Source organism: Furipterus horrens, unplaced genomic scaffold (genome assembly GCF_987537825.1).
Source record: "Furipterus horrens unplaced genomic scaffold, mFurHor1.1.pri manual_scaffold_6, whole genome shotgun sequence".
Taxonomy (NCBI): Eukaryota; Metazoa; Chordata; class Mammalia; order Chiroptera; family Furipteridae; genus Furipterus; species Furipterus horrens.
Window position 1 is genome coordinate 179,314,864 of NW_028327176.1, and position 26,169 is coordinate 179,341,032.

The 26,169-nt window shown below is 34.8% G+C and overlaps 1 protein-coding gene across 5 annotated transcripts in view; it reads left to right on the top strand.

The window, feature by feature from the left end:
* STXBP5 (syntaxin binding protein 5) overlaps window positions 1-26,169 on the top strand; it is a 142,538-nt gene that overhangs the window by 90,555 nt on the left and 25,814 nt on the right. For 3 of the 5 annotated variants that reach the window (XM_090279949.1, XM_090279950.1, XM_090279951.1), the window contains exons 10-19: window positions 57-211; window positions 2,113-2,185; window positions 4,710-4,857; window positions 5,080-5,147; window positions 5,402-5,442; window positions 8,052-8,272; window positions 8,750-8,928; window positions 12,855-12,980; window positions 14,565-14,716; window positions 21,713-21,778. In XM_090279949.1, the coding sequence (XP_090136075.1) occupies window positions 57-211; window positions 2,113-2,185; window positions 4,710-4,857; window positions 5,080-5,147; window positions 5,402-5,442; window positions 8,052-8,272; window positions 8,750-8,928; window positions 12,855-12,980; window positions 14,565-14,716; window positions 21,713-21,778 (1,229 nt within the window). Of the gene's footprint in view, window positions 1-56; window positions 212-2,112; window positions 2,186-4,709; window positions 4,858-5,079; window positions 5,148-5,401; window positions 5,443-8,051; window positions 8,273-8,749; window positions 8,929-12,854; window positions 12,981-14,564; window positions 14,717-21,712; window positions 21,779-25,357; window positions 25,445-26,169 lie in introns of all 5 variants that reach the window. The other 2 variants (XM_090279947.1, XM_090279948.1) reach the window with 1 other exon arrangement.

Sequence of the window (26,169 nt, forward strand, 5' to 3'; positions counted from 1 at the left end):
AAATAATTAGTCTTCACCATGCTATTTATAATCCTAACTATGTATTTTATTTCCAGGGAACCTTTTATTATTTTATCAGGAGGTTTGTCATATGATACTGTAGGAAGAAGACCTTGCTTAACAGTTATGCATGGGAAAAGTACTGCTGTGCTAGAAATGGACTATTCAATTGTTGATTTCCTAACGTTATGTGAAACGCCATACCCAAATGGTAAGCTTTGCATCTTTAAAGCTCTTTCTCTATAGATACCCATATTCAGAACAAAGACCTGTGTGTTATTTCAGTAGTTTCCTTAATGTATTGTGCACTTTCTTCTCGGAGTATGTGCTGCCTTCATAACTTTGCAAATTTTATTTCAGAAGTTGATTTTGCTGTATTACATATTAGCAGTAAGTACCTTTGTAGGTCCGGGAAGCGCTCCACCCCTGGAAGTGACAGCAAGGTCCCATAGAAAAAAGTAAAACTTGCTGCCGATGAAGATGATGATGATGATGACGAGGACGATGATGACGATGAAGATGATGATGATGATTTTGAGGATGAGGAAGCTGAAGAAAAAGCTCCAGTAAAGGAATCTATATGAGATACTCCAGCCAACCCCCTGGCTGGTTTGGCTCAGTGGATTGAGCGTCGGCCTGCGAGCTAAGTGTCGCTGGTTCGATCTTCCAGTCAGGGTACATCAGAGAAGGAAAACTCTGACTCCAAAAAAACCTCCGCTGCCTTGCGGCATACCTCTTCAGGGGAAAGGCTAAGGGAGTAAACCCCGACAGAAAATCCGGAGCCGGAGTCCCTAAGGCGGTTTGACGTTGTAGTCAACACCGGCAACTCCTGCGGCGCACCTGAAGCCAAGCTGTATTGACTCCGTCTTTCCCTTGGACCCTTCAGCTGCGAAGAGAGGGGGGGTCTGCTGCATGGGCAACAGCAGACCCTCCATATCACCCTGCCCAGGCTCTGTAGCTTCAGCTTCACTGGAGAGGACACTCCAGCGTCATCGCAAGATGTTGATTCAACACGGGAGGAGACAGATACCGTGTCACTCCCGAGTCGGACTGCACAACCATTCTCGGCGGTGCAGATGGACTTGGGAAGCTACACCATCGTCTCTCGAGACGGACGGCTGCCGACGACGACGACCTTTGTAGGATACACAGAACTACCCACATTAAGAAATATTTTAATATTTGGTAAAATACTATGCACTAGTCAAGGTTCTCCAGAAAAACACAACCATTTGAGATAGATATACATACGGATAATTTGAGAGATTGGTTCATGCAATTGTGGAAGCTGTGATTAAGTCTAAAATTTATAGATCAGACCTGCAGGCTGGAAATTGAGGAAAGAGTTGATGTTGCACTCTTGTGTCTGAGGACACAATTGTTTTGTTTTGTTTTGTTTTGTTTTCCCCAGAAAGTTTGCCTTTGTTCTTCAGGCCTTCAAACTGATCTAGGGTAATTTTCTTAGAATCTACTGATATAAATGTTAACCACATCTAAGAAAAATACTTTCACAAGAACATCTAGACTAGTGTCTGACCAGACAAATGAGCACCACAGCGTAGACAAGTTGACACATAAAATTAACCATCACAACTTGCAAAAATTTCAAGAGGAATTTAAATCTGGATCTTTTTTACTTCATAGGAAGCTAATTGAGATGTAAAGATGTAATGCATTTTATAGTTAGCAGGCATATAAAAAGTATCCGACATAAAAGCTATATAATATTATACTACAACTCCATTGGGTTTCTACGATATCCAGTAATGAGAGCTCTTGTGAGTATTTGGATTTAACTTCTGAGTTTGTTGGCCATATCCTGCCTTGTAACTTGCAATACCGTCGAAGTTATTGTGGACTTCTTGTTTTACTCACTATTATAAAACTGAAATAATTTTGTATGGGTTATTATATAGCTTTATCTCATTTAGAAAATACTACCTTAAATTATATTAAGTACAAGATGAAAATTTTAAATACGTGAGAAAATGGAACAAAATAAAAACCAAGCAAAAATATTTATTATGTAATTTGCTGTCTTACATATTTACTTATTTAATTTTGTTCTTCTTTATTTAAAATTATTATTCATATATTGTTTTCCTATTCCAGATTTTCAAGAACCATACGCTGTGGTTGTTCTTCTAGAAAAGGATTTAGTACTTATAGACCTTGCACAAAATGGGTAAGAAATAAAATTTGAAAAGCAGTTATTTCAGTATGTGATGAAAAAAAGATTTTTCTACCATTCATTTTTTTCGAAAATACTGCCTTTATATCCATAACCTTGGCCTCTTTTTAGAACTCCAGATGCACATTTCTACCCATAAAATTTCTCTAATATATTGATCATATTTACAGAGTTTCCATTTTTTAAATCAAATTTGTTGGCTTTCTGAAATTTCATATGACTCAATCTAACACTTGGATACTCTGGGGACATGTAGAATCACCTTGTCCAAAATTCATTTCATCACACAATTGACCTGCAGATAAAATCTTATCTTTTCTCCAGCCCTATTCACTCCCTGTTGCAGTGTGTCATGAATTCCACCATCAGATAATTTTACATGCAGCACCAATCTTGTTCCTCTCCTCTTTAAGCCACTATAGTTCCCTATTGTTTTTTGATTTAAAAACACCTCAGCCTGCTACCATACACATTTGGAATTCAGGGCACCTTTCCAACTTGATTTTTCACTGTTTTCCTGCAGGTGCCATGTTGCCTAGAAAACTGAGCTGGGTGTTAAACAAATGTCACACTTTCCCGTCCTTTCTTACATAGTTTCCAACAGCTGAAACACTCCATTTGCCATCAAAAATCCATATAACTTTCAAAGTTAGCCTTATTTTTTTCTTTAGTTTTTCTCTATTCTCTCTTAACCAGACATACCTAATCTGTACATTTCCACCACAGCTCCTTTGCCACTTTTTGTGGTATTTGCCATATTCTGCTTTTTCTAACATAGATAGTATTATGTTTAGTTATAAAGTTCTTTGAATAGAAGAAATTGTACTATCTATTTGTATCTCTTGAGAGATAATCATTAAATATGTTTTTCATTGAGTTTACCCATTCAGTATTTTAGTATTTCTCAACTGGGGGCAACTTTGTCCCCCAGGAGATATTTGGCAGTCTGCAGACACTTTTATTAAGGGGAGGGGATACTACTGCCATCTAGCGGTGTAGAACAGAAATGCTGCTAAACATTCACAATACACAGGATAGTCCCTCACAGTGAAGAATTATCTGAATCAAAATGTGAATAGGACTGAGATTGGGAAACTCAAGTGTAAATGAAGTGTATTATTTCTCTCTTTTTAAGGCATTCCTAAATTCACATCAACTTAGTTACATGCTACCTGTAATAATCAATTGTTTGGGTTTTTTTTTTTAAAGTAACTATCATTGTAGAATAAAGGAATTTTAAAACATTATTTTCTAAATGATAGTCCTGGAATAACTTATTCTTAATGTGATTTAAGTTTTTTACTTAGGTAAGTTTTTAAATAGTGAGATTTTCACATGTGTTCTATACTGAGATATATTTGTTGAAGAAAATATCGTGCAAGTAAACTTGGAGTAGGCATTTTATTTAGCAAGTGCGTCAGTGTAGTAATAGTAGAATTATTGAGCTAGAGATTATATACTGTATTTATAAAGAGATAAAAGTTGCCTGTCATTTTTTAATGCATCTGTTGTTTTGTCATCTGTTTTTTTATGTGCGGTTGAGAAGGAAGTGATGACAGCTGAGTTCACTTTGAAGTCTAGGAAGGGCGTCTGATACTTTTCTCCTCTTTTTAGTTATTGTCAGTAGTAGGCTGATCAGTACATCTAATTTTTTCAGATCGGCCAAGTCTAAACTTACTAGACTTTTTAGCTGGTTTCTGGTTTTCTAGGTATTGTTAAGTAATCATGCTCATTTCCAAGGACTTTAATGCGAGGAAAGAAATATTATTGTATTTCAGTTAGATTTTACTTTAATTTTATGATTTTTGAAAGCTTTTGCTTTATTTAATGTAATTTTATATATGGAAAACATTTAAGATAGGATTTTATTTAGATTATCACAAATGAGAGCATTTCTATATCAAATATTGCATTACACATTACACTGATGGAGGGAAAAAGGAGAATTGAGCATTTGTATTAGCTCTACCTGTATAAGAATGAGGTATCTGTTAATTGAGAACTTATGGCTTAATGGTTAAGAACAGAGTTTAAATTCTGCTTTTTGCCAGTTAGCATGCCTTTGGCACGTTACTCTAAATCTTTGTTCTTCAGTCAAGTGCCTACATCTTAAGTTTGGTGCAAGAATAAATGAGGTAACTATATATAAATCACTTATGCTAGTGTGTGGTGTATATATGTTATGTGGTACCAACTGCATCTTTTCCATTTACCATTCTAAATGAGCAACTGTCGTTATAAAAGATGGCACTTTTTTACATGTATGCATATGTTAAATCTATTAAATCTGCTAGATGAATGTAATTTCCAAAATTCTATAGAGAAGAACGTACTATGCTAATAGTTAAAATATAAATTTAGATAATATGTTATGTGGACCTTCAAAGGATGTTAACTTCTCATTAATTAATAAAACCTTTTACATTCCAAAGCTATAAATTTTTAAAAGTTTTCATTGTTGTATTATAGGTAATAGTTTATTGAATTAATGAATAGTTTTCTTTTCTTGTTTTTAAAGATACCCTATATTTGAAAACCCCTACCCTTTGAGTATACATGAATCCCCTGTTACATGTTGCGAATACTTTGCTGATTGTCCTGTGGACCTTATTCCTGCCCTTTATTCTGTTGGAGCTAGACAGAAGCGCCAAGGTTACAGCAAAAAGGTATTGAACATGAGTTTTAGTATTTAATGTTACATTAATACATCAGCATTTTGTACCTGTCGCCTTGAGGTGTTTGTTAACACCGAATCCTTTGCTATAGAAAATATATGGAAAATCCTTTTTGGAAGCAAAGTATGTTGTTTACCGTTCTCATAGATGCAGTATATATGGGGGTGCATGGCACACTTGCAAGTTGCTTTATACAGTGATCTTTTCTTTCAGGAATGGCCCATCAATGGAGGTAATTGGGGTTTGGGTGCTCAGAGTTACCCAGAAATAATTATTACAGGGTAAGTAAAAGTCTCTTTCACCAAGTAAATCAGTAATAGCTAAATATAATTAAGACTACATGAGCATTAATTAATTGGACAGATAGTGCTTTCCTTTATGCTGAAACATAAGAAATAAATTATTGTCTATAAACTGATAATTTACCCTAAATTTTTCCAAATTTTGGTGACTATCTTTTTAAATAACAATAATGTCAGAAAACAAAATGTAATTTTTTTTTTAATCACATTCTTAACTCATTTTCTTTTCATAGGCATGCTGATGGGTCCATTAAGTTCTGGGATGCTTCTGCAAGTAAGTATTTTGAATATTATTGTTATATTAATGTTATATGTTATAGAATAATTGCTTTTATACAACCTGTATTATAATAATTGCATAACCAACATTTAATTTGAAATTTGGAGGCTATAAATATAATACCTATTAATCAAGTATGTGAATTTAGGATTTTTAATAGGTTAAAGGTATCCTTCAGGCTATTAGTACTTCTCAGCAGAAGTAGTCAAATCTTTTCTTCAAAATTTCTTCAAACCTTCTTTTCCTAATTTAGAGATAGGAAAAGCAGGCATGTGTTTAAAATCAACAGAAATTTGTATTGTAATTTTCATGCCTGATTCTAAACATATATCACAAAATTTATATTGTCTCTTTGAAATATTTATGGTGGTTATATAATGGCAAAAAGGGAAAGAATGCTTTGTATGGATAATGTTTACAAAGCATACATAGCAAGCACTCAGAATCCAGTTAACTCAGAATATGTTATGTTTCATCCTCTAGAAGTGTTAGATAATATTGGCATCTTTTGTAGAGAAAATATTAGAAAATCATTTTAGGAAGCAAAATGTTCATTATTTGTATTTATTTATTTATTTATTTATTTTTTTTCCAGATTTAATGTGTTTTATTGATTAAAATATTACATTTGTGCCCCTTTCCCTTCCCTCTGCTCCCCTCCACCTGGTGGCCCCCTCCCTCCAGTTGTCCCCCCCTTTTAGATTATGTCCATTAGTTGTGCTTACAGTTCCTCCCAACCTCTCTCCGTCTATTCCATTCCCTCCTACCATGATCCCCAATTCCTATATCATCTCCCTCCCTCTCCCCACTCCCCCTCCCTGTTGGCCTCCCCCCACTATGTTTCCCTTACCCACAGTTCCTTTTCCATTCTCGTTGCCTGTTTCGTTTGCCTTTGTTTCATCTCCCTAGCTTCTGTTTTTTAAACCAGTCCCTTTAACTTCTCATATAACAGTGGTTTGGATCTAATGAACTCTTTCAGTTTTATTTTGTCCTGGAAACACTTTCTCTGTCCTTCTATTCTGAATGACAATTTCGCTGGATAGAGTATTCGTGGTTGTAGGTTTTGGATTTTCATTACTTTGAATATTTCTTGCCAGTCCCTTCTTGTCTGTAGGGTTTCCCTTGAGAAGTCAGCTGATAGTCTAATTGGGACCCCTTTGTACATAATTCTTTTCTTCTCTCTTGCTGCTTTTAAGATTCTCTCTTTATCTTTAATTTTTGACATTTTGATTATAATGTGTCTTGGAGTGGTTCTCCCTGGGTCCAGTCTCTTGGGAACTCTCCTTGCTTCCTGGATCTGCAAGTCTATTCCCTTCCCCAAGTCTGGGAAGTTCTCCTTTATTATATTTTCACTCAATTTTTCAAGTTCTAGTTCATCTTCCTCATTCTCTGGCAAACCAATGATTCTTATGTTGGGCCTTTTATAGCTGTCCCAGAGGTTTCTGATCCTCTCATTGTTGCTTGCCATTTCCTCTCGCTGCATTGGTTGACTGCTTGTTCCTTCTCCATATTCCAGTTTGTTGAAATGGACTCTGGATTCCTCACCATCTGTCTCGTATGTGGTTTTGTTCCTTTCGTTATGAAAGTTTTTCGCTTCTTTCATATCTTTTTCCTGCTCTTTTGTGAATTCTGTAAGCCACCTGATGACAATGGCCCAGAACTGAGCCTCTGACAGGTTTCTTATCTGTTCATCTGTCAGGTTCTCTATCTGCTGCCTGGTGAGTTGTGTTACCGGGATCTCTATAGTTGTCTGCCTCATTTTGACAGATGCGTTTTGTTTTCCTGGGCCGGCTGTGGGGGGCAGGGGGCAGTGCCTGCGTACGCGTCACAAATCAGCGACCGCCGGCGCCTGCCTGTCCGCGACCTATTTCGCAGCTCTGTGGTGCTTTCTGTGGGGGCGGGGGTCCAAGATGGATTCACACAGTTATTCAGCTAGGAGACCGGGATCCGTCCTCCCGCCCCCCTGGGCCTCACTGTTCAAGGCGATGCTGCGGCTGCTCCCCAGCGCCCGGAGTCGCGCAAGCCAGGGGCTTGATTGGAGTCGCGCACGCCAGGGGCTTGATTACCTCCAGGATTTTTCGCCGCCCCGCCCCGCCGCTCCGCAAACAGCTTTGCCTTCTTTAACTCTTACCTGCCCAAATGGCACCGCTGGTTTATAACTTCATATGTTGGGCTTCCGTGTAGCTTTATTTTCTGGAATTTCTAGTTATCCTTTGTTTTAAAGTAGTTGTATTCCTCTATAGTTGTAGAGGGAGACCTAGCGTGTCCGTCTAAGCCTCCATCTTGGCCGGAAGTCCTGTATTTATTTTTTTACAAAATTTCTCGTTATGCATTGTTTTCAGGTTATCTAAATTCATCAGGATGGGGTTTTTTGCTTTTGGGTTTTTTTTTAATGACTGCAATGAGTAATGAATACTCTTTGTTTTGGTCAATGAGTACAGTGAATGCATTATCTGAAAGTGTAACAGAGAAATGTAGACCTAGGAATAAAAATATTGTTCAAATAAATATAAGCTATTTTCTGACATAGTATAACTGAGTAAATATTACCTTATATTTGTTTTTTGTATTAAATCATCTAATATATATTATCTTTTATCTAGTAACTCTACAAGTATTATATAAACTAAAGACAGCTAAAGTATTTGAAAAGTCCAGAAGTAAAGATGACAAGCCAAACACAGACATTGTAGATGAAGATCCATATGCCATTCAGATCATCTCCTGGTGTCCAGAAAGTAGAATGCTATGCATAGCTGGAGTTTCAGCTCATGTCATTATTTATAGATTCAGCAAACAAGAAGTTATTACAGAAGTCATTCCGGTAATGGTCTCATGGTTATTTCAATGTCAGAAACCTGACATTTTAAAATTTTGAATTATTTAGAATATTTGCAGTCAGTTTTGTCTAGGATTTTTAAAAACACCTCAGTATTTACATTGCCATTTATCTTGTTTTGAAAACTAGCATATTTTTATGCATATCTTACTGAACATTTAAAACTTTAAATACATTATGTTTCCTTTGAACAAAGCTAATCTGAGTATGAGCATCCTCTTAATATGATATTAACAAATTGCCAGAAATTCTAAAATCATAATGTTTGTTTGTGTGTGTGGTGTGTGTGTGTACTTGCACACATCCACATCACTTTATAAAAGCTGAGTCAGAAAGAGTTTTTTGCTAAATCCTTATCTTTAGAAATCTTGCTAATTTTTACCTTTAAAAATGTGTGTATAAACTGTAAAAAAATGAACCATATTTACTGGGAGTGAATAAGCTATCTTCCTTTTACAACAGATGCTTGAAGTTCGATTGTTATATGAGATAAATGATGTGGAGACCCCGGAGGGTGAACAGGCCCCGCCTCTGCCAACGCCGGTGGGGGGCGCCAATCCTCAGCCCATCCTTCCCCAGTCTCATCCTTCCACCAGTAGCAGTTCCTCCGATGGCCTTCGGGATAATGTCCCTTGTTTAAAGTAAGTTATTAAAAGGTACAGATGTTTTGGAAATTATCTTTTAGTTTAGATAAATTGTGAGCCTTAATACGCTACGGTAACATTTCTCTGTGATGGAGTAAAATGGCATAAGGACAGCTCTGTCTGTGCTTTGCTCTGATTGATCCAGCTTACATTTCTGTGGCATCAAGAGGAACATGATAGCATTCCATGATTTTATCCTTAAAGTATGAAGGTGTTTGATCTGCAGACAGTGGACCAGCATGGATCTTCCCTCTGCATCTGCAGCTCAGTCTTCTAAACCATTGCTGGTTTTCAGTCAGGATTTATATGTGATGAAATGTATGTTTAGACTGCTTTCTACCATTCTGAAAATTTTGTTTATTCGGCCTTTCGAATTTCAGTTGCTTTGTAATCATTTACTTGTCTTTTTCTGAATCTTCTATAGCACCACAGTGTCATTATATAAATACCTTTTCTGTAGCATTCCAAATCTGCATTCATTTTGCTTTTATACAGGAATAAATTGGATAAAGTTTTCCTTTTTTCTGTCTGGTTTATATTATTTAATGCTTAAAATGTAAGGGTATGGGCCTTAAATATGGCAGAGAAATAAAACAATGAGGAAAGAGTTAAAACTCAGTGAACAGTTTTATGAAGAGTGTGATTAAAAGTATTACATTTACAGAGAAGACAGGGTAATACTGAGAAGTGGTTATGGAAAATGTCAAAGAGATTCAGTTACACGAGGTGGGGGGCGGGGGGGGGGGTGCGCAAAAGCCAGACTGTAGTGGATTCAGGGTAGAGAAGGTGGTAAGAGAGAACTTTGCGTTAGTTGAAGAACCAGGCTTTGTACTGCTTTGCTTTAGATCCCCTAGAATCTCTTCTGTTGGTGAGTAATAGTTCAACAGTTGCTGTGGACAATGTCTGTGTAATCAAAAATGTAGTTACCCCCAAAATAAGGCAGATTTTTTTATATCACAATTATTTTTAAAGTATAACTTTAAAATTTTGTATGCATTTACGTAAATTTGGGATTGTGTATTCTATGACTATAATTCTCAAATGGGGATGATTTTGTTCCTCGGGAAGCATTTGGCAGTATCTGGAGATATTACTAGTTGTCACACCAGGGGAAATGGGGGTGCTACTGGCATCTAGTGCATGGAGGCAGGGGTGAGGCTGAACATCCTGTAGGGCACAGGGCAGGGCAGGGCCCCACCGCAAAGGATTACCCAGTTCAAAATGCCATGGTGCCAAGGATGAGAAACTGCTCTGACTGAAAACGCGTAAGCCCTGAAGTTAGCGCCTGCATGGCTCAGAAGGGTCTCAGATTTCTGTCCTATCTCCTCCTCTCCTCCTTTGTCGTTCTCTCACATACAGACCCTCACACCCCCTTTTCACTATAGTTCTGGCGCCTATTTAGTTAGAATAAAACTTGGAAATACAGAATTCTCCAGTACACTCTTCCCTTTTGTCACTTACTCAGTACTACTGTACCTTAAACTTAAATTTGTAACATTCCCATTAATGCCCTTCCTTTTGATTTTAATGTTTATTTCTCCAGCTTTTTGTTACATTTAATTTTTATTAGTGTATAAAGTACAATTTTTTGGAGCTTTATTTTGGTAGCATATTTTTGGTAAGATTTTCGAGATTTTTGTGCAAAATGCACATACTCATATTCATTAGTGACTTTTATCACAGATCAATTTGAGTTATATATATATTTTTTCCTTTTAATAATCTTCAGGTAAACAGTTACTTATTAACTTCACATTGTTTAAGCCCATTTTTAAAAGTCAGAAATATAACCAAGTTGAGGTTATAATAACTAATAATGAGATTTTTTAATTTTTTTTACAAATGCCTTTGTACCTAATTGGTTGGGTTTTTTTTTTTTTTCTTTTTTTTTAAGACACATTTTCAAAACAGCTGTTCGCTCTATTCCTTTTGCCAGTAAAGTTTTATGTTTGTTTTTACTTAAGTATTTGAACTGTGCTTTTGCAGGACATTTGTCCAGACAATTGTTTTGAAACCACAAAGCCTCCAAACATTATTTTGACATTTAAAATACGTTTGTACAAATTGACCTTTTTATAAAGGTTCAACCCTTGTCTTAGTCAAGGAACATGTATGAGTGACCCATGGACATGGACAATGGGGTGGGGATTGACTCAGGGGCCGGGGGGCAGGGTAGGGGAGAGTAGTGGGGGGGGAAACAGGACAACTAGTAGAAAAACAATAAAAAATAAACAAATTGATTTATATATCAAGAACATTAAAATGGTAACTTGCATGTAATCATTGTAGACATGAAACATAACACCTACCTGCTCCCATTTTGTGTTTCAAAATCTTACATATTCTGTCATTTCTTCATATGGTGTCTAATTTTTTACGTGTTGTGGATTCTGCAGCCATTTTGGCTGCCTTATTTTTGCTTAAAAACTTTTTTTGTTTCTTCATCTGAGTAAAATAATTCCATGAGTTTTGTGTGTCTTCATCACTTAAGTCTCAAAAGTGCTTATATAGTCATATGTACTTCTAAAATTATCCCTGAATGGCTGTTCCCGCTCTTGAGAATCTATTCTGATGAGCACATTAAATAAGCCAGAGGGACAGTGGATACTTCCTTGAACCTCACGTAATCATACAGGGAAAAAACAGTACAGTCAGACTCGGGCTTACGCTTACGTCAACAGGGGCTGTCACTGGTGGAGGTGAATGCTATCCAGTCTTTATTTCTATGCCTTGAGGTGGACAGCTGCAGCTAACTAGTGGGTAGATCCGTGGGGAAAATCAGAACTTCTGCCTCAGCCAGTGTATGTAAGTTCTGAGTGTATTGCCTTGCAGACCTTGCATGGGCAGAAGTGATGTAACTCACTCAATACTAGGAGTAGCCATTTATGTTTACCCCAAAATTTGGACAGCATACTGCCCCTTTTCTTATCCAGAGTGAGAATAGCAAGTACCGCAGCAAAAGGTCAGGTGTCATGGTCTTCACTAGAAGAACCAACTAAATGACTTAAAAAGGTTCTTACCTGTGAGTTTGGGGTCAAGAGATTCAACTTGGAGTGTTCTTACTGCTGCTGTTCTTTCATACGTTGTCACTCTAAGGCAGAATACTCAGAATTGTTCCATGTGTTTTACAAGAGCAGTTATTGGAGAGTCTGTGCAGTCAAAAATGTCCTCACCTTGGGGACTAAGAAGTACATATAGGTAGTTACAGAAGAGCCACAGGGTGTGAAGTACAGAATAGGAACTTGAGTAGCCAAAGAACTTACACACATGACCCATGGTCGTGAACAAAAGGTGTGGGAGTGGCCTGAGGGAGTGGAGGGTGCTGGGGAGAGGGGGAAATTTTGGGAAAAAATCAGGACAAGTGTAATAGCATAATCAATAAAATCGATTTTTTTTAAAAAGAATTAAAAAAATGTTTCTCATCTTAAATCGAGGTATATATTTTTTAGAAAAAGTCACACACAAAAATAAATTGCCAATATGTTTATTCAACCTCAGTCTTTAACGTATATTTTTGGCGAGTTTTCATGTAGTTAAGCCATATTTATAAGTTTTAAGTTTGCTTTTGTCACTTACATTTTTTTCTGCTTCTTAATGCCTAGGCTGCTGCTTCTCATTCTTCTCCCCAGCACCCCCTGACCTTCTCCCCCCCCCCCCTTTCTGCCCACTTCTCCCTTGCTCTCTCCCTCTACCCTGTATGTGGAACATACTACACATGATTTATTTCTTTTATTTTTTTTGTTTATGTACATGTTTGACTTCTAGATTAAATGCATCTAGATGATAGGATTCTGATTTTTACTCTTTAAAATACCAGTACAATTTCATATGCAAAGTTATTTTTGTATAGTTATTTATGTATGACTCTTTAATTACATAAGCTTAATAAGAAATAAAAGGTAACATGTTTTCCTTTATTACAGAGTTAAAAATTCACCACTTAAACAGTCTCCAGGTTATCAGACAGAGCTAGTTATTCAGCTGGTATGGGTAGGAGGAGAACCACCACAACAAATAACCAGCCTGGCAGTCAATTCTTCTTATGGGCTGTAAGTATAATTTCTGTGTTTCTTAGTCTCACCATGTATTTCACACATTTTTAATTTTTGAAATAGAAATGATGATCTTTATAGTATCACTAAAAAGTTATATAACTTTCTGACCAGATTTAGTGTTTATTTGGAACACAATTCTGTTCTGAATAATTACTCTCTGTATGGTCATATTGCTTCCTGATATTAAGTCAAATGACTCACAGACCACTGAATTATTTGAGGTAAAGGTTTAAAGTCTCAATATCCTCTCCTGGATATACTTTCAAAAATAATTTCCTGTTATTAATAGGTATAATGGGTGTCTAACAATGTTGACCCAAAAGACTGTATACTAAACTGCTTCTATAAGTGGTCTACCTTAGCTATATAATTTATTCTTTATACTTACAAAGTTAACTTGCATAGATTTTACAAGCATAGTAATAGCTTAAGAAAGTGTTCATCTGTAGTACAGGTGTACTTATAAACTCATGCCTTCAAGTATATAGTGTTAATTACACATACTTTTATTATAACGTTTATGTTGATATTAAAATCAGCATTGTGGTATAGGAGAAACCACATGCTAACTGTTCAGTCCCCGACGTGCGTTGGTCACTGTCTCCTTCCTCCATGTAGCCTAGGGACACACATTCATCCTCTTCCTCTTCCTCTTCCTCTAGCTGTTACCACCCACTCTGTCCCTTACAGTTGTGCACCCAACTAAGACTGGTTATGGACTGAGACAGTTTTCTTTCATGCCTTTTATTTGCTGTCGCGCAATGTAAGGACACGAACCTCCTTTTTAATATTTTACTGCCCAAAACCATAAAGGAAACAAACAGGGAATAAGGAAAAGAAACCACACAAAGTTTCAAAGGAAGCTGCAGGTCGATTGATCACAGGCCTCATTTGGTTCACAGTTGTTTTTTGTTTAGCCCTTTTTGTTTATTTTTAAAATTTGAACTAGTTGCCAAGATTATTTGATGTGAAAATCCATATTTAGAGTTTCCACTTCCATCTGATTACCTGAACTGTGTCTCCGTTCTTGCTTGGCAACAGTCAGCAGGAACCGAGTTGAAGTTTTTTCTCTTTAAATGTGTTGTGCTCTATCCAGTTCACCACCGTCCTCACCTGCCTGTTCTATTTACTTATAGAGCCCCTCTGTGCATTTCAGTTTTCTACTCCTGACGTAAGGGATCTTAAAGGAATAAAATGTATTCGTTCATACTCGATTACGAAAACTTTCTTGAAGATACAGTTCCCTGCTTTCCCAGTAGAAGGAAATATCTTCCCCTGAGAGCCTCAGAAATAGATGTCACATTGCTTAGGCTAAGGATTTATGTTTATGATCGAGTTGCAACTCCTGTGTCAGATTTTTTCTTTAATGATATTTGTTGTAATCATTAATGTGTGCGGAAAATCTACACAGTTCCATGAGAAGCCGTATGTAAACTGCATTTTTATGTCTGTGATAGTCTTCTGTTTAAAGAGGAATTTTCTCTAAGACCTATCATGCTTCTTTTTTAGTCTGTTATAGACTTACCTTTTCTTGGAATTATTATTCGTGCTAAAATATTTTCTCTTTTCCTATTCCAGGGTAGTTTTTGGCAATTGTAATGGCATTGCGATGGTTGACTACCTCCAGAAAGCGGTACTCCTCAACCTGGGCACTATTGAATTATATGGCTCCAATGATCCTTATCGGAGAGAACCCCGGTCTCCTCGTAAATCTCGACAGCCTTCAGGAGGTAAAGAAAAAAATCCTTATTTTTAAGATTTCTGTAACTGCTGAGTTACTTCTGTGACTATAAGTACTTCAGTTAGGTAAATAGCTTGTGTGATTTAATCTGTAATGTGTAAAGTGTCAAAAACTAGTAGAAGGTTGGAGCCTCTTTTTTTGTTTTATATTGTTATTAGATTTTGCTTTTGTTTTTAACATTCTAGGATTTTATTTAACGTTGGGAAAGAACCACAGAATCAGACTTCTTTAGCTAAATTATGACAGGAAAATTTGCCTCATTATAGAACAAAAGTTTACTTGGAAGTTTTGTTCTTTTTGTTTGGTATTGTGAGGCCACAATTAATTTTTTTAATGATTTAACTTTAAAATAGCTATTTTCCATGTGCAAAAGTAGATGCAGAAGTGAATTTCAATTCTTTGAAAATGTAGTGTTCTCAGATAGCCTGACTCAATGCAAACCCAGATCCGTTCTCTTCATACATCCTTTTGTGTTTGCTAGGTAATCAGTCTTACTTTCAAATGTTTTAATGCCAGTACCTCATGGAACACATGTATAATTAGCCGTCTGTACCAGTACTCAACTTTTTCTTTTTTTCCCTTTTACCTCCTTGCTCTCACAGAAAATTGCTTTGGGCCTCTGGCACTTAGGGGTGTGTTAAAGAGGCCTCCAGCAGTAACAGGCCTGCATGTTCCAGGCTGCCCAGACCCTGCCCTGCAGTCCCTGGGACTGGGGAGAGCCCTGTCTCGGGCTGACTTAACCCATTTGCAGATTGCCAGTGTACCATGGAACACTGGGAAACTCTGGCCTCTGCTCGCTCACTCAATCCCGCTGAATTAAATTCTCTCTGAGGTGCATTTCTCAGTTGCCCTCAGCACATTATTGGCTAATACGATCTGTGTCACAGTTCATGGGAGAAGAAAAAGGGGATGGCACGTAGACCTTACTCTCTTGTTGGTTGAATTCTTTTTCCATTTTTGTTTGTATGTGTCATCATGTTGTCATGTGTTGTCTTCAGCAGCAGTTGTCCCAGCCATACCATTCTAGTATCTTTGTCTCCTCTTTTTTCCTTCTACTTTTCATTGCTTCCCTAAGGTTTGCTGATTGTGACTCCTTGCATGTGCGGCCTTACTAGCTTATATTCTGAATCTGTGAAAAAACTCCGTTCTTCTTTTTTAAGTAAGTTATTTATTCCATGTCAGTAAAATCATGGCTTGTTTGCTTTTGTCTGTAAAATCATTGCTTTATTTCTCACTTATTTTTAAAAAAGCTTATTAAAACACTGTCTTTATAATAATGTACTCATTACTTAAATTCATCTCATAATATGTGTATGAAAACAGCTATTGAAATGTTTGTATCCCAATCCAGTTTCTTTATAAAGTAAGGAAATTAATATTTAGTGTTAGAAAGTTAGAGCATTGTCATAATAGAGAAGTTGTTTTTTTGGGGGGGACAACTACTGTTTAACAATTTTACCACAAACCTTATAAAATATTTTTTATTCCTAAAACTAATTTCTTTTCTCCTTGATACGTCATTGTATTTACATAAAATTGCTAGAAACTAACTGCCCAAATTTATCCAAGGATAAAGACCAATTTTGCAGTGTAATTTTAAAAATAGTTTTTCTTAAATTTCACAGCATTCTGCTTTACTCTGGAGAAAACTCCATATTACTCATATTATTATTTGATTCATTTTATATTGATGAGTTACTCCTCCTGTGCCTAAACATCTTGAGTTTTTCTTGCTCAGTTTAAGATATTTACTTATTGTTACTATGCTCACTTTAATAATATTTAGGATTTATTTTCAATTAAATGAATTATTTTAAAATATGCCTTGATATTAAGAGTATTTTTGTCTTAATTTTAAAATATAATTATTTATATTTCAAATAAAGTTAAATGTAGAGTAATTGACACTAAAATTCTTTAATTGCATTGCTGCAAAAATGATAGTCTTACTAAAGTGTATATTTTATAATGTAGTCTTGAAGTATAGCCCAAACCATCCAACTATTCTTTTTAATAGATCAGTTTGAATGGAGAAATTTTTGCTACCAATAGATAATTATATATTTTCATAAAGAATAAGGTGTCACTTATGAAATTTTTTTATAAAACATTACTGTTTAAGTTTAAGTGTTTTATAGCTATATTAAAATACAGTTGAACTATTGACTAAAATAGTGTCTTCATAATAACATTTATGAAACTGTCACAGGGACAAGTAATGATGGAGCGTTTCAACTACCTGTCTGCTAAAAGTCTTAATTCTAATATAAGTGAAATGTGTTAATATATGTCTAGTTTTGCTGGCCACTTTTTCACGTCATGAAGCACACAAATGGAAAATTTCTGTTCTGGATATCATTCTAAACCCCAAATAAGATCTTATTTGTAATGTGAAAGCAATAGACACATAAGAAAATGTGCTTACTTAGTCCTGGAAGTTGATAAGTATAAAGAAGGAAATTAGCTGGCTCTGTCTAACTCTATCTAGACTTTAGGAAAGATATTTTCAGAAGTTACAGAGAGGAGGCTCTAAAAATAAAAGTTTTGACTATACAATTGCCAGTACTTTCAAGTAGGTTCAATATTGTCAATAAGATAGAAAAAGAGAAGTAGCTATGGGAGCCTAATAGTACCAGTTGAAATTTGCATGTGTGTGTATTATAGGAAAAAATAATAGTGTATAAGAAATAAGTGATACACTCAAAGATGGATAAAAATGTTGCATAGATGAGTAAGTACTGTATTGAATTAAGGCTGATTTCCAAAAAACAATGTGAAATATAGCAAAATGTTTATTTACAATGGAAATAGTTAAGGAAGGATTAAGACCTCATTTTAAGGATGATTTGAAATGATGGTTAAAAAAGCAATGTAGAAGTAAATAACTTTTTCTCAAATCTTCATTAATAAGAATGATTTTTCTCTCTAAAAGGTATAAAAAATTAATAAAGAGAAATTAAAGTCTAAGCTAAATTATATAAGGAAGACAGATCAAGCAATAATAACGAGCTGTCAAGAAAATTTGTGAAGAGAATTTGTATAGTACTCCTAATTAAATGAAAGTCAAATATTTTATAAATCAGTAAATTTGATGTATAAATCATTCAGAATTCTAGAATGATTTACTAAGTATCTGATGTCTTGTGTGCATATTGAAAATAGAGGTATCAATAGAAGTCGGTGGTAATTTAATAAAAGTCAGTTGTACTAAAATTAATATTACTTTCTTAATCTGGTAACTACCAGGCTGGCTCATGGTAGCCTGTTGACATGTTTCCTCAAGTTAATCAGTATTTGATAAAGAGTTTTGTGGTGGTTTTATGACCTAGACAGGTAGAAGTGACCTAAATACCTAGTTTAATTTGATGATTGCCAGGTTGATTAGACAGGAGTCAGCAAACTACTGTCTGCAGGTCAAATCTGGCTCACTGCCCATTTGTGCACGTAAGTTTTATGAGAACAGCACCATGCTTATTTGCTTATGTTTTATCTATGGCTGCTTTTGTGCTACAACATTAGAAGTGAGCGGTTGTAACAGACTGGCTCCAACAAAACCAATCTGGACCTTCACAGAAAACTTCTGCCAATCCCTGGATTAAATCACAGGACCTACTGAGTCCGTTGATAACATGATACTAACTTTTATGTAGTGTGCCTCAGTTGTGAATGTATTATGTGGAATAACATATGAGTGTCTCTTGTTGAGCATTTTAAACAGTAAATTAAACCTCTCGTTTAAACATTTGAAAGGAAGGTGTATATCTCTGACAATGACAATCAAGTTTACTGTCTCTGGAAGTAATTAAGTGCTTGTCACTGCACAAGATACCCAAAACACTCGGCGCCTCCATTTCTTTTGTAACCCGAGGGTAACACTGTCTACCTTATTGGCTGCAGTGAGGGTTAAATGAGTCAAGCACTGAGAACTATTTGGCACATAAAAAACACTTAGTAAATATTGGTTATTACCAGCTAACTAATTGGCTTGGGATACTTTTGGGCAAAGCATAGATAACTATATTGCTAGGAATATTTGTTGAAGGCAGTCTGGTAGTAACAGAGAAGATGGATTAGATTATATGCTACAGAATTATTCACATATGTTAATTCAATTATTGAATGCATTTACTGAGCACCTACCATGTGCTCTGCACTATTATGGGTAATAGAACAGAAAAAATCTCTGTCCTCATGGAACTCATTATACTGGAAAAGACAGACAATTAAAAAGATAAGTAGTATATAGTAAGTTGCATAACAGTGCTAAAAGGAAAAATAATTAAGTTAGAGATTTGAAATATCAGTTACATGGGTGTTAAACTTTAAAGAGAGTATCCAGGTGACTTTTGAGTAAAGATTTAAAAGAAGTGAGAGCTATTATCCATGAGAATGCCTGTGCAAAGAACATTTCAAGCAGAGAGGAGCAAGTTCATTGGCTCTGAAGCAATATTCCTATCGAGTTCAAGGTACAATGAGGAGTAATGTGGCTGCAGTAGAGAGAGAGAGAGAGGTCGGGAAGTACGTGAAAGGAGAGGAAATAAAGTCAGAAAGGTATACCATAGTCATATGCTATATGCTATATGCCACAGTCATATATCATAGGATCATATACATCAACCAGGCACAGAGGGTCGGACTTTGACTTTTACCCTGTGTCAGATAGAAGGCATTGAAGGGGTTTTAACTTATTCAATAATTTATTATCTAAATTAAAGAGTCTCTATCACATGCTGTAATTTACCTTCCTAAATGTTTCTTCCTAGAGAAGAAATGGGAATTTTATTGTCTTAAAGAATGGGAATTATATCACATAGTACATTTTTATAGTGTTTAATAGCAGTTTACAAAATAGAAAAGGCTTAAATTTTCAAAATTGATTATTTTTTCCAGTACTAGGCCCATTGTAATACTAGAGAATATTACCACTACTATTTATTTATTTTTATTGAGGTATAATTGACATATGACACTATATTAGTTTCAGGTGTACAGCATAATGATTCAATATTTGTATACATTGTGAAATGATCACCACAGTGAGTCTAGTTAACTTTTAAAGTTACAAAAAAATGTTTCTTGTGATGTGAATTTTTAAGATCTATTCTGAGCAACTTTCAAATATGCAGTACAGTATTATTAACTATCGTCATCCTGCTGTACAGTGCATCTCCATGACTTATTTTATAACTGGAAGTTTTTGACCCCATTCACCCATTTGTCCCATCCCCACATTCCCTTGCCTCTGGTGACCACCACTCTCTTTTCAGTACCTATGAGCTTAGGTTTTTTTGTTTGTTTGTTTGTTTTTGTTTTTTACAGGTTCACATATAAGTGAGATCATAACGTATTTTGTCTTGCTCTAATTTCATTTAGCATAATGCCCTCGAGGTCCATCCATGTAGTGGCAAACGGCAAAATTTCATTCCTTTTAGTGATATTTCATTGGGTTTGTGTGTTTGTATATATATGTACATGCATTTTCTTAATCCATGCATCCATCGGTGATACTTAGGTTGTTTGGGTTATTACCATATATCACTACCATTTAAAGACCTGCTATCATTTACATAAACAAATATTTTGTCAAAGATTAAATGCATACCTGTAATTGCACCTATCATTTTAGAACTGAAAAAACTAGTATTTTTCTAGAAACACTAGTTTGATGAATGTTATAAAGAAAACTGATTGTCATTCAAAAACTTTCTACCCAATGAAGACAAATAATGTGTAGTTCAAAATAGAGAATCCTTCTTATAAACTCAATTCAGTACTCAGTGTTTCTTGAAAGTATTACTGTAAGAGCTTTCAGGTGACTGTAGACATTGTGACATCATATCTTCTACCAAAGGAATGGAAATGCAGATGCTGGTCATATGTGCACATCTGTTACATCAGCGATTTTCAACTGGTGTGCCTCAAGAATTTTTAAAACATGCAATACCTGACTATTGAGTCAGGGGCACTGACTTCTTCCCTTAGATTGCCAAATTAAAAAATAACAACAGCTAACCCAACAATAGCCATCCAGTGTGAATAAATCAAAAATATTTTTAGTGTGCCACAGAATTTTAGTAATTAGTTTATATGTGCCATGAGGTGAAAAAGGTGGAAAACTGCTAGTCTACGTGACACCTGACTTTTTCAGAAGCCCAGATGTGTGGCCCTTGTCTCTTGCCCAGCTACGCCAAACTTCTGATGTGTTTTTTGTAATTTTTGAAGAATTTGCAAGAATTCTTTTTATTTAAGTCACCAAGCAAATTAATATTCATACCAGTTGTTTACATTTGCCATGTCTTTTAAGGTCTTGTCTACAGCATAAAATATCTTGCTGTGTTTTCTCCTATGCATTTAGGCCGTATTATAAGATAGATTAGTTTTATATAATTCACAAAAGAAATCTGTAAAAGAAAGTATTTATGTAGAACTTTAAAAAAATGTGATTGGATAGTTTTTAAGAGTTATAGCCTTGCAAAATGATTAATGTGCAATATTTTAAAATTGGAGGTACAAAGTATTTTTTAATTATTATTGAAAAATATTTAAGGGAGGTGTTTGAGACATGCATAGGGGAAGTCACTCTGAGTTGAGGGTCCCTGTTATGTAACAATCACCATATTTACTACCAGTATGTATTCCCCCTCAAGAGAAATCTAGTAATAATTATATCATGTGCCCCTCAAATTACTGGTTTTAAACAAAATTTTGCGTTACATATAGTGTTCTCTGAAGGATAGCAAATTGTCTCTTGAAATTCTGTTTCTTATGTAATTGATGACTGTCATATTAGATTGAGGTATTTTAATAAATTTGTTTTTATGTTCCTGTCTCAAAACTAATGAGCATAGTATCAATGTCAGGAGTCTTTTAATCTTCAGGATTTTTTTTTTAATGGACCATCATTAAATGTGTACTACAAATAGGAGGTAAAACTGCATTTATATAAATCTGTGGTGTGATTTGGTTTTTGGTTTTGTTTTTTTAGCAGGTCTATGTGATATTAGTGAAGGGACTGTAATTCCAGAGGATCGCTGCAAATCTCCAACTTCTGGTAATTAATTTTTTGTTTCATTAATAACTATAATTCTGCAAAACCCAACATAGCATATCAGTATTCATTTTTATAGATAAGCATTTAAAATGCACCTACAAGGAACTTCTGTGTCACATATTTATTCTTAGTGTCATAACTGCATTTTTGCTTTCTCATTAAGTGAAAAAAAATGCTGTACATAAAAATCTACAGCTGTTACCTTTTAAGGGTGATGTAACTATTCACTTAGATTTCTAATAGTTATACGTTTTTAGGGAAAATATATTTTACTTCTTACCATTGGATCAGATGGTTTAGTGCTGCCCAGTCTTGTCTTTGCTCTAGGCATGCCTGTCATCAGTTGGTAGACTAATACTCTAATCCTTGAATAATATCCATTTAAATATGAAAGGTTTTTAACATTTGTTGTCTAATGGTGTCTAGACAATTAGAATAATTGTAGACTACTTATATATATTCTTGTTTTATGATCAAAGTAATATCTAGTACAATTTTATAGCTGTATTAAAGTAGTTGTCCTTTCTTATTTATATTTAAATCTTTATGTAACTTATTTGTATAAATTAATATTTTAGAGGAATTTTTAGTAGCTTTTGAGTCTCCATAAGATTAAGTGGATCCTGAATTTATTGTTTTCAGTGGATTGAAAATTTGCTAATCTTTAATAAAGTTGACTTCATAGATTTAACTACCATATTTATTAAATCATTTACTAGGAATTTTCACCAACTTTCTACTGGAAAGATAGTTCTTAGCATAGGTAACATTGTTCTTAGATAGATTCTGATCCTTAGCTGGTTCTACTGCATCAGAAAGAATCTTAAGAATGCATTTTACTTTACTCCCCAATATTTTAGTTTAGCATTTTATTAGATATAGGACTGTAAAAGCTTTCGTGATATTTTGTTTTTAAAATTACATTCTGTTATTGACCAAGTTAAACATTTCTTAAAATATATCCACCTTCAGGTTTCCTTAATCTTCAAATTTCATATTTTAAATTCACACGTCAAACTAATAAAACATTGATCTATAGGAATCACTCGTATAATTAGCACCTAATATTAAGTCTGAGCATTGGTAGAATAAAGTCTGAATGAATAATATGGAGCAAGTAACTATATTTCCCATCTTAGAGGACTAGAGCGATTTCTAAATTTGGAATTTAGAATTATAATATTTGTTAATTATTGCTGCTGCTTCTTCTGATTACATACAATACTGTTCTGTTCTTCTCAACTTCCCAAAAGGCCATGTGAATGCAGTAGTCATTATAAGGCTATAAGCAAATTGAATGTATTGGACATGAAACATTATCTTTTACTACATTAAATGACCATCAAAAGTATTTTAACAAGATTGAGGCCAAATAAATTAATACTCCTTTTTGTCTTAAGCCAGACTTCCAATAGGTGTATATATCTAGCAATTTGAAATAACCCAGTAAAAAGTAATTGTAGATAAGTATATAAGGATATTTAAGTATATACCATATTTTTCGCACTATAAGATGCACCTGACCATAAGACGCTCCTAGGTTTAGAGGAGGAAAACAAGAAAAAAAATATTCTAAACCAAATGGTGTAGTAAAATATTTAATAAAATATAACAGAATAATATTTCAACCATGTAAAGTGAACAGCAGTCAACAACGGTATTAAGAACCATCATCACTGTCATTAACAAACGAGGAGAGACTTTAAGGTTCAAGTACTCTTCTAGTTTTTTGGGAACCCCAAGAGCTCATCATCGCTAATGTCAGAATTTATGAAGCTCAGTTGCTCACAATCACTGATATCACTTTCTTCGCTATCTTCGTACTGACCAGACGCCCTGAAATTCAGCAGTAAAGTGGGACATTTAAGCATCCCCAGGGGTTTCGCGTGGGCCCACCGCTTTCGCTTCTAGCAGCTGTCACCACCACTGACAGGTCAGGTAATACACATCACGGTCTGTGACGCAATATTTGCTCCATTAAGACACACAGACATCTTCCCCCCACTTTTTGGGAAAAAAAGTGCGTCTTATGGAGCGAAAAATATGGTAAATATAAAAACTAAGTAAGATAAAAACTCTCCAGATTCTCTCTTTCTCATACCAAAGAAATCCAAACATTGTTCAACATTTTCAAATATATTGTACTCTTTGGTCGATATGAAAAGACAGTGTAGTTTTAACAGAGAAATTTATATGACCTCAAGTATTATTAATAAGTCGCAAATTCTTACCTATATATATATAAGACTTATTCATTTACTTTAGCTCTTGATTTTGTTGTAAAAGATATAAGCATTCTCTGAAGAATTACATCTATCTCTGCTTATCAGGAAAGGCTACTTTTACAAAAAACAAATCAGACTTTAATAAACACTAGTTCTGCCTCAAACATGTTTCATATAGCAAGAGATAGATGTCAGTCATGCTTAACTAGTCAGACATACCGTAAGAGTTAGAATAAAATTCTGGAAAGCTACCCCTTTGACACTATATTGTTACAGCTTGTGTCTTTCACTGCTTGTCTGTTTTTAATTATTAACAGTAGTTTTGCTACCTGTCATGGGCCAGTTGTCTTACTACTTGTACATTTGTAACTTTTTGCCTTTGTTTCTATTAGCATTCTAATATGGAAGTAAAAGAATAATTTATTATATTATTTTCACCAACACATGTAAATTCTACTAATTTAGGATGATCAGAAAGGAAGCTGGGTGGGGCGAGTTTGAGGTGAATGTGAAGAACCACAAGGGGATTATTAAAACCACAAGGGTTATTAAAACCATAGAAAGTTGTAATGAAATTACAAACCTCAAATACGTTCTACATTACAGTGGAATATAAATAAGGCAAATAAATAGTTAAATGGTACATTATGGATTATTAATACCAATATGATTAATAGAAAATTCTTGGTATCAATGAAAGAAGAGGAAATGTATTAACAGCGTGTTGGACATTAAAGTGAGCCCCTCATAAATACTAAGAAGAGGATGAGTATTTTAGAAATGAATATGCCCTTTATCAAAACCACTGTATTTACTCAAACTAATACATGTAAAGGAAGAGAAACTTTTTTGAAAAGGTTTTAAATTTCATAATCAAGATTTGTTATCTCATCAGTTTAGTCAGTATCAAGGTTCTGTTCAAAAATAATTTGCCTCTCCCATTTATTTTTTAAATAAATCAGTCTTAGAAATATAAAATCAGTTCTACCATCGTAAATTAATGTAGAAAATTGCTCCTTTGTCTCTGTTTGATCTTTATTTTTTTTAAATTCATTGCTCCACTGAACACTTTAGTAATGTTGGGAATTTATTTTTGCACTGCATTCAAAATATGTTTGTATATGCGTTTATGTTAAAATGATAAAAACATTTGTTAGGTTATTTCAAATTGAAAAAACCACACATACCATGATATAAATGGTGCCTTCAGGAGTTGTTGTGTACCCTAGAAAAAGCAAAAAGCTGTAGACATTTTCTATGTTTATTTAAGCAGTAATTTGGTAAATCTATTCAAGTAGGACATACTGAAAACATTTTTTTATCCTCAACCGAGGATATGTTTTATTGATTTTAGACAGAGAGGAAGGGGGGCTGGGAGAGAGAAACATGGATCAGTTGCCTCCTGTATGTGCCCCGATTGGGGATCGAACCCACAACCAAGGTACGTGCCCCGCACAGTGATGATGGAAACCCACAACCTTTTGGTGTATGGGTTAGCGCTGCACGCAACTGAGCCCTGACCAGGGCTGAAAACATTTTTGGAACTTTTTCGTGAGCTCTAACATAATTATGATAAGCAGTGGTAGACATTTTCAATTAGGAGGAAAAATCTATAAATCTGCTTTTTAAATTTACAGTTATGCCTTATGTTGCTTATTTTAAGTTGGAAATACTAAACATTTATAATTTTATACTTAATATTTAGATAGGTTATCTTGCTACTGCTCTACTTTCAAATATATGGAAATAACACAGGTATTAGTAAATCTTGTATATTCATGTGGCTATATTCCTTAGTATCAAAAGGAACAGTGATATTTTAAAATTGATAGCATCATCTTATAACCATTGTTATTTAAATGTGAGTTGTATTTATATGAAAAACAAGTATACTATTTCTATTCCTGAAAATGTTATTGAGCTCAATGTTACCTATGTGATTTTTTTATATGGGATTTACAAGGATCTGTAAATGCTATTTAGCAAAACTTACTTGGTTTTTAAAGAGTAATCTTTTAAGACTATTATAAAGTAATTGGATCCTGCCAGTGTTGGCAAGTTTTACTTGGTCTGTGAAGAGTCACCTTGAGGATATTTTCCATTTGGCCAAAGGGAGGTCAAATTTTGAACTTGTTAAGGTTCAATGCTTTCACTGGGATAAAAAAC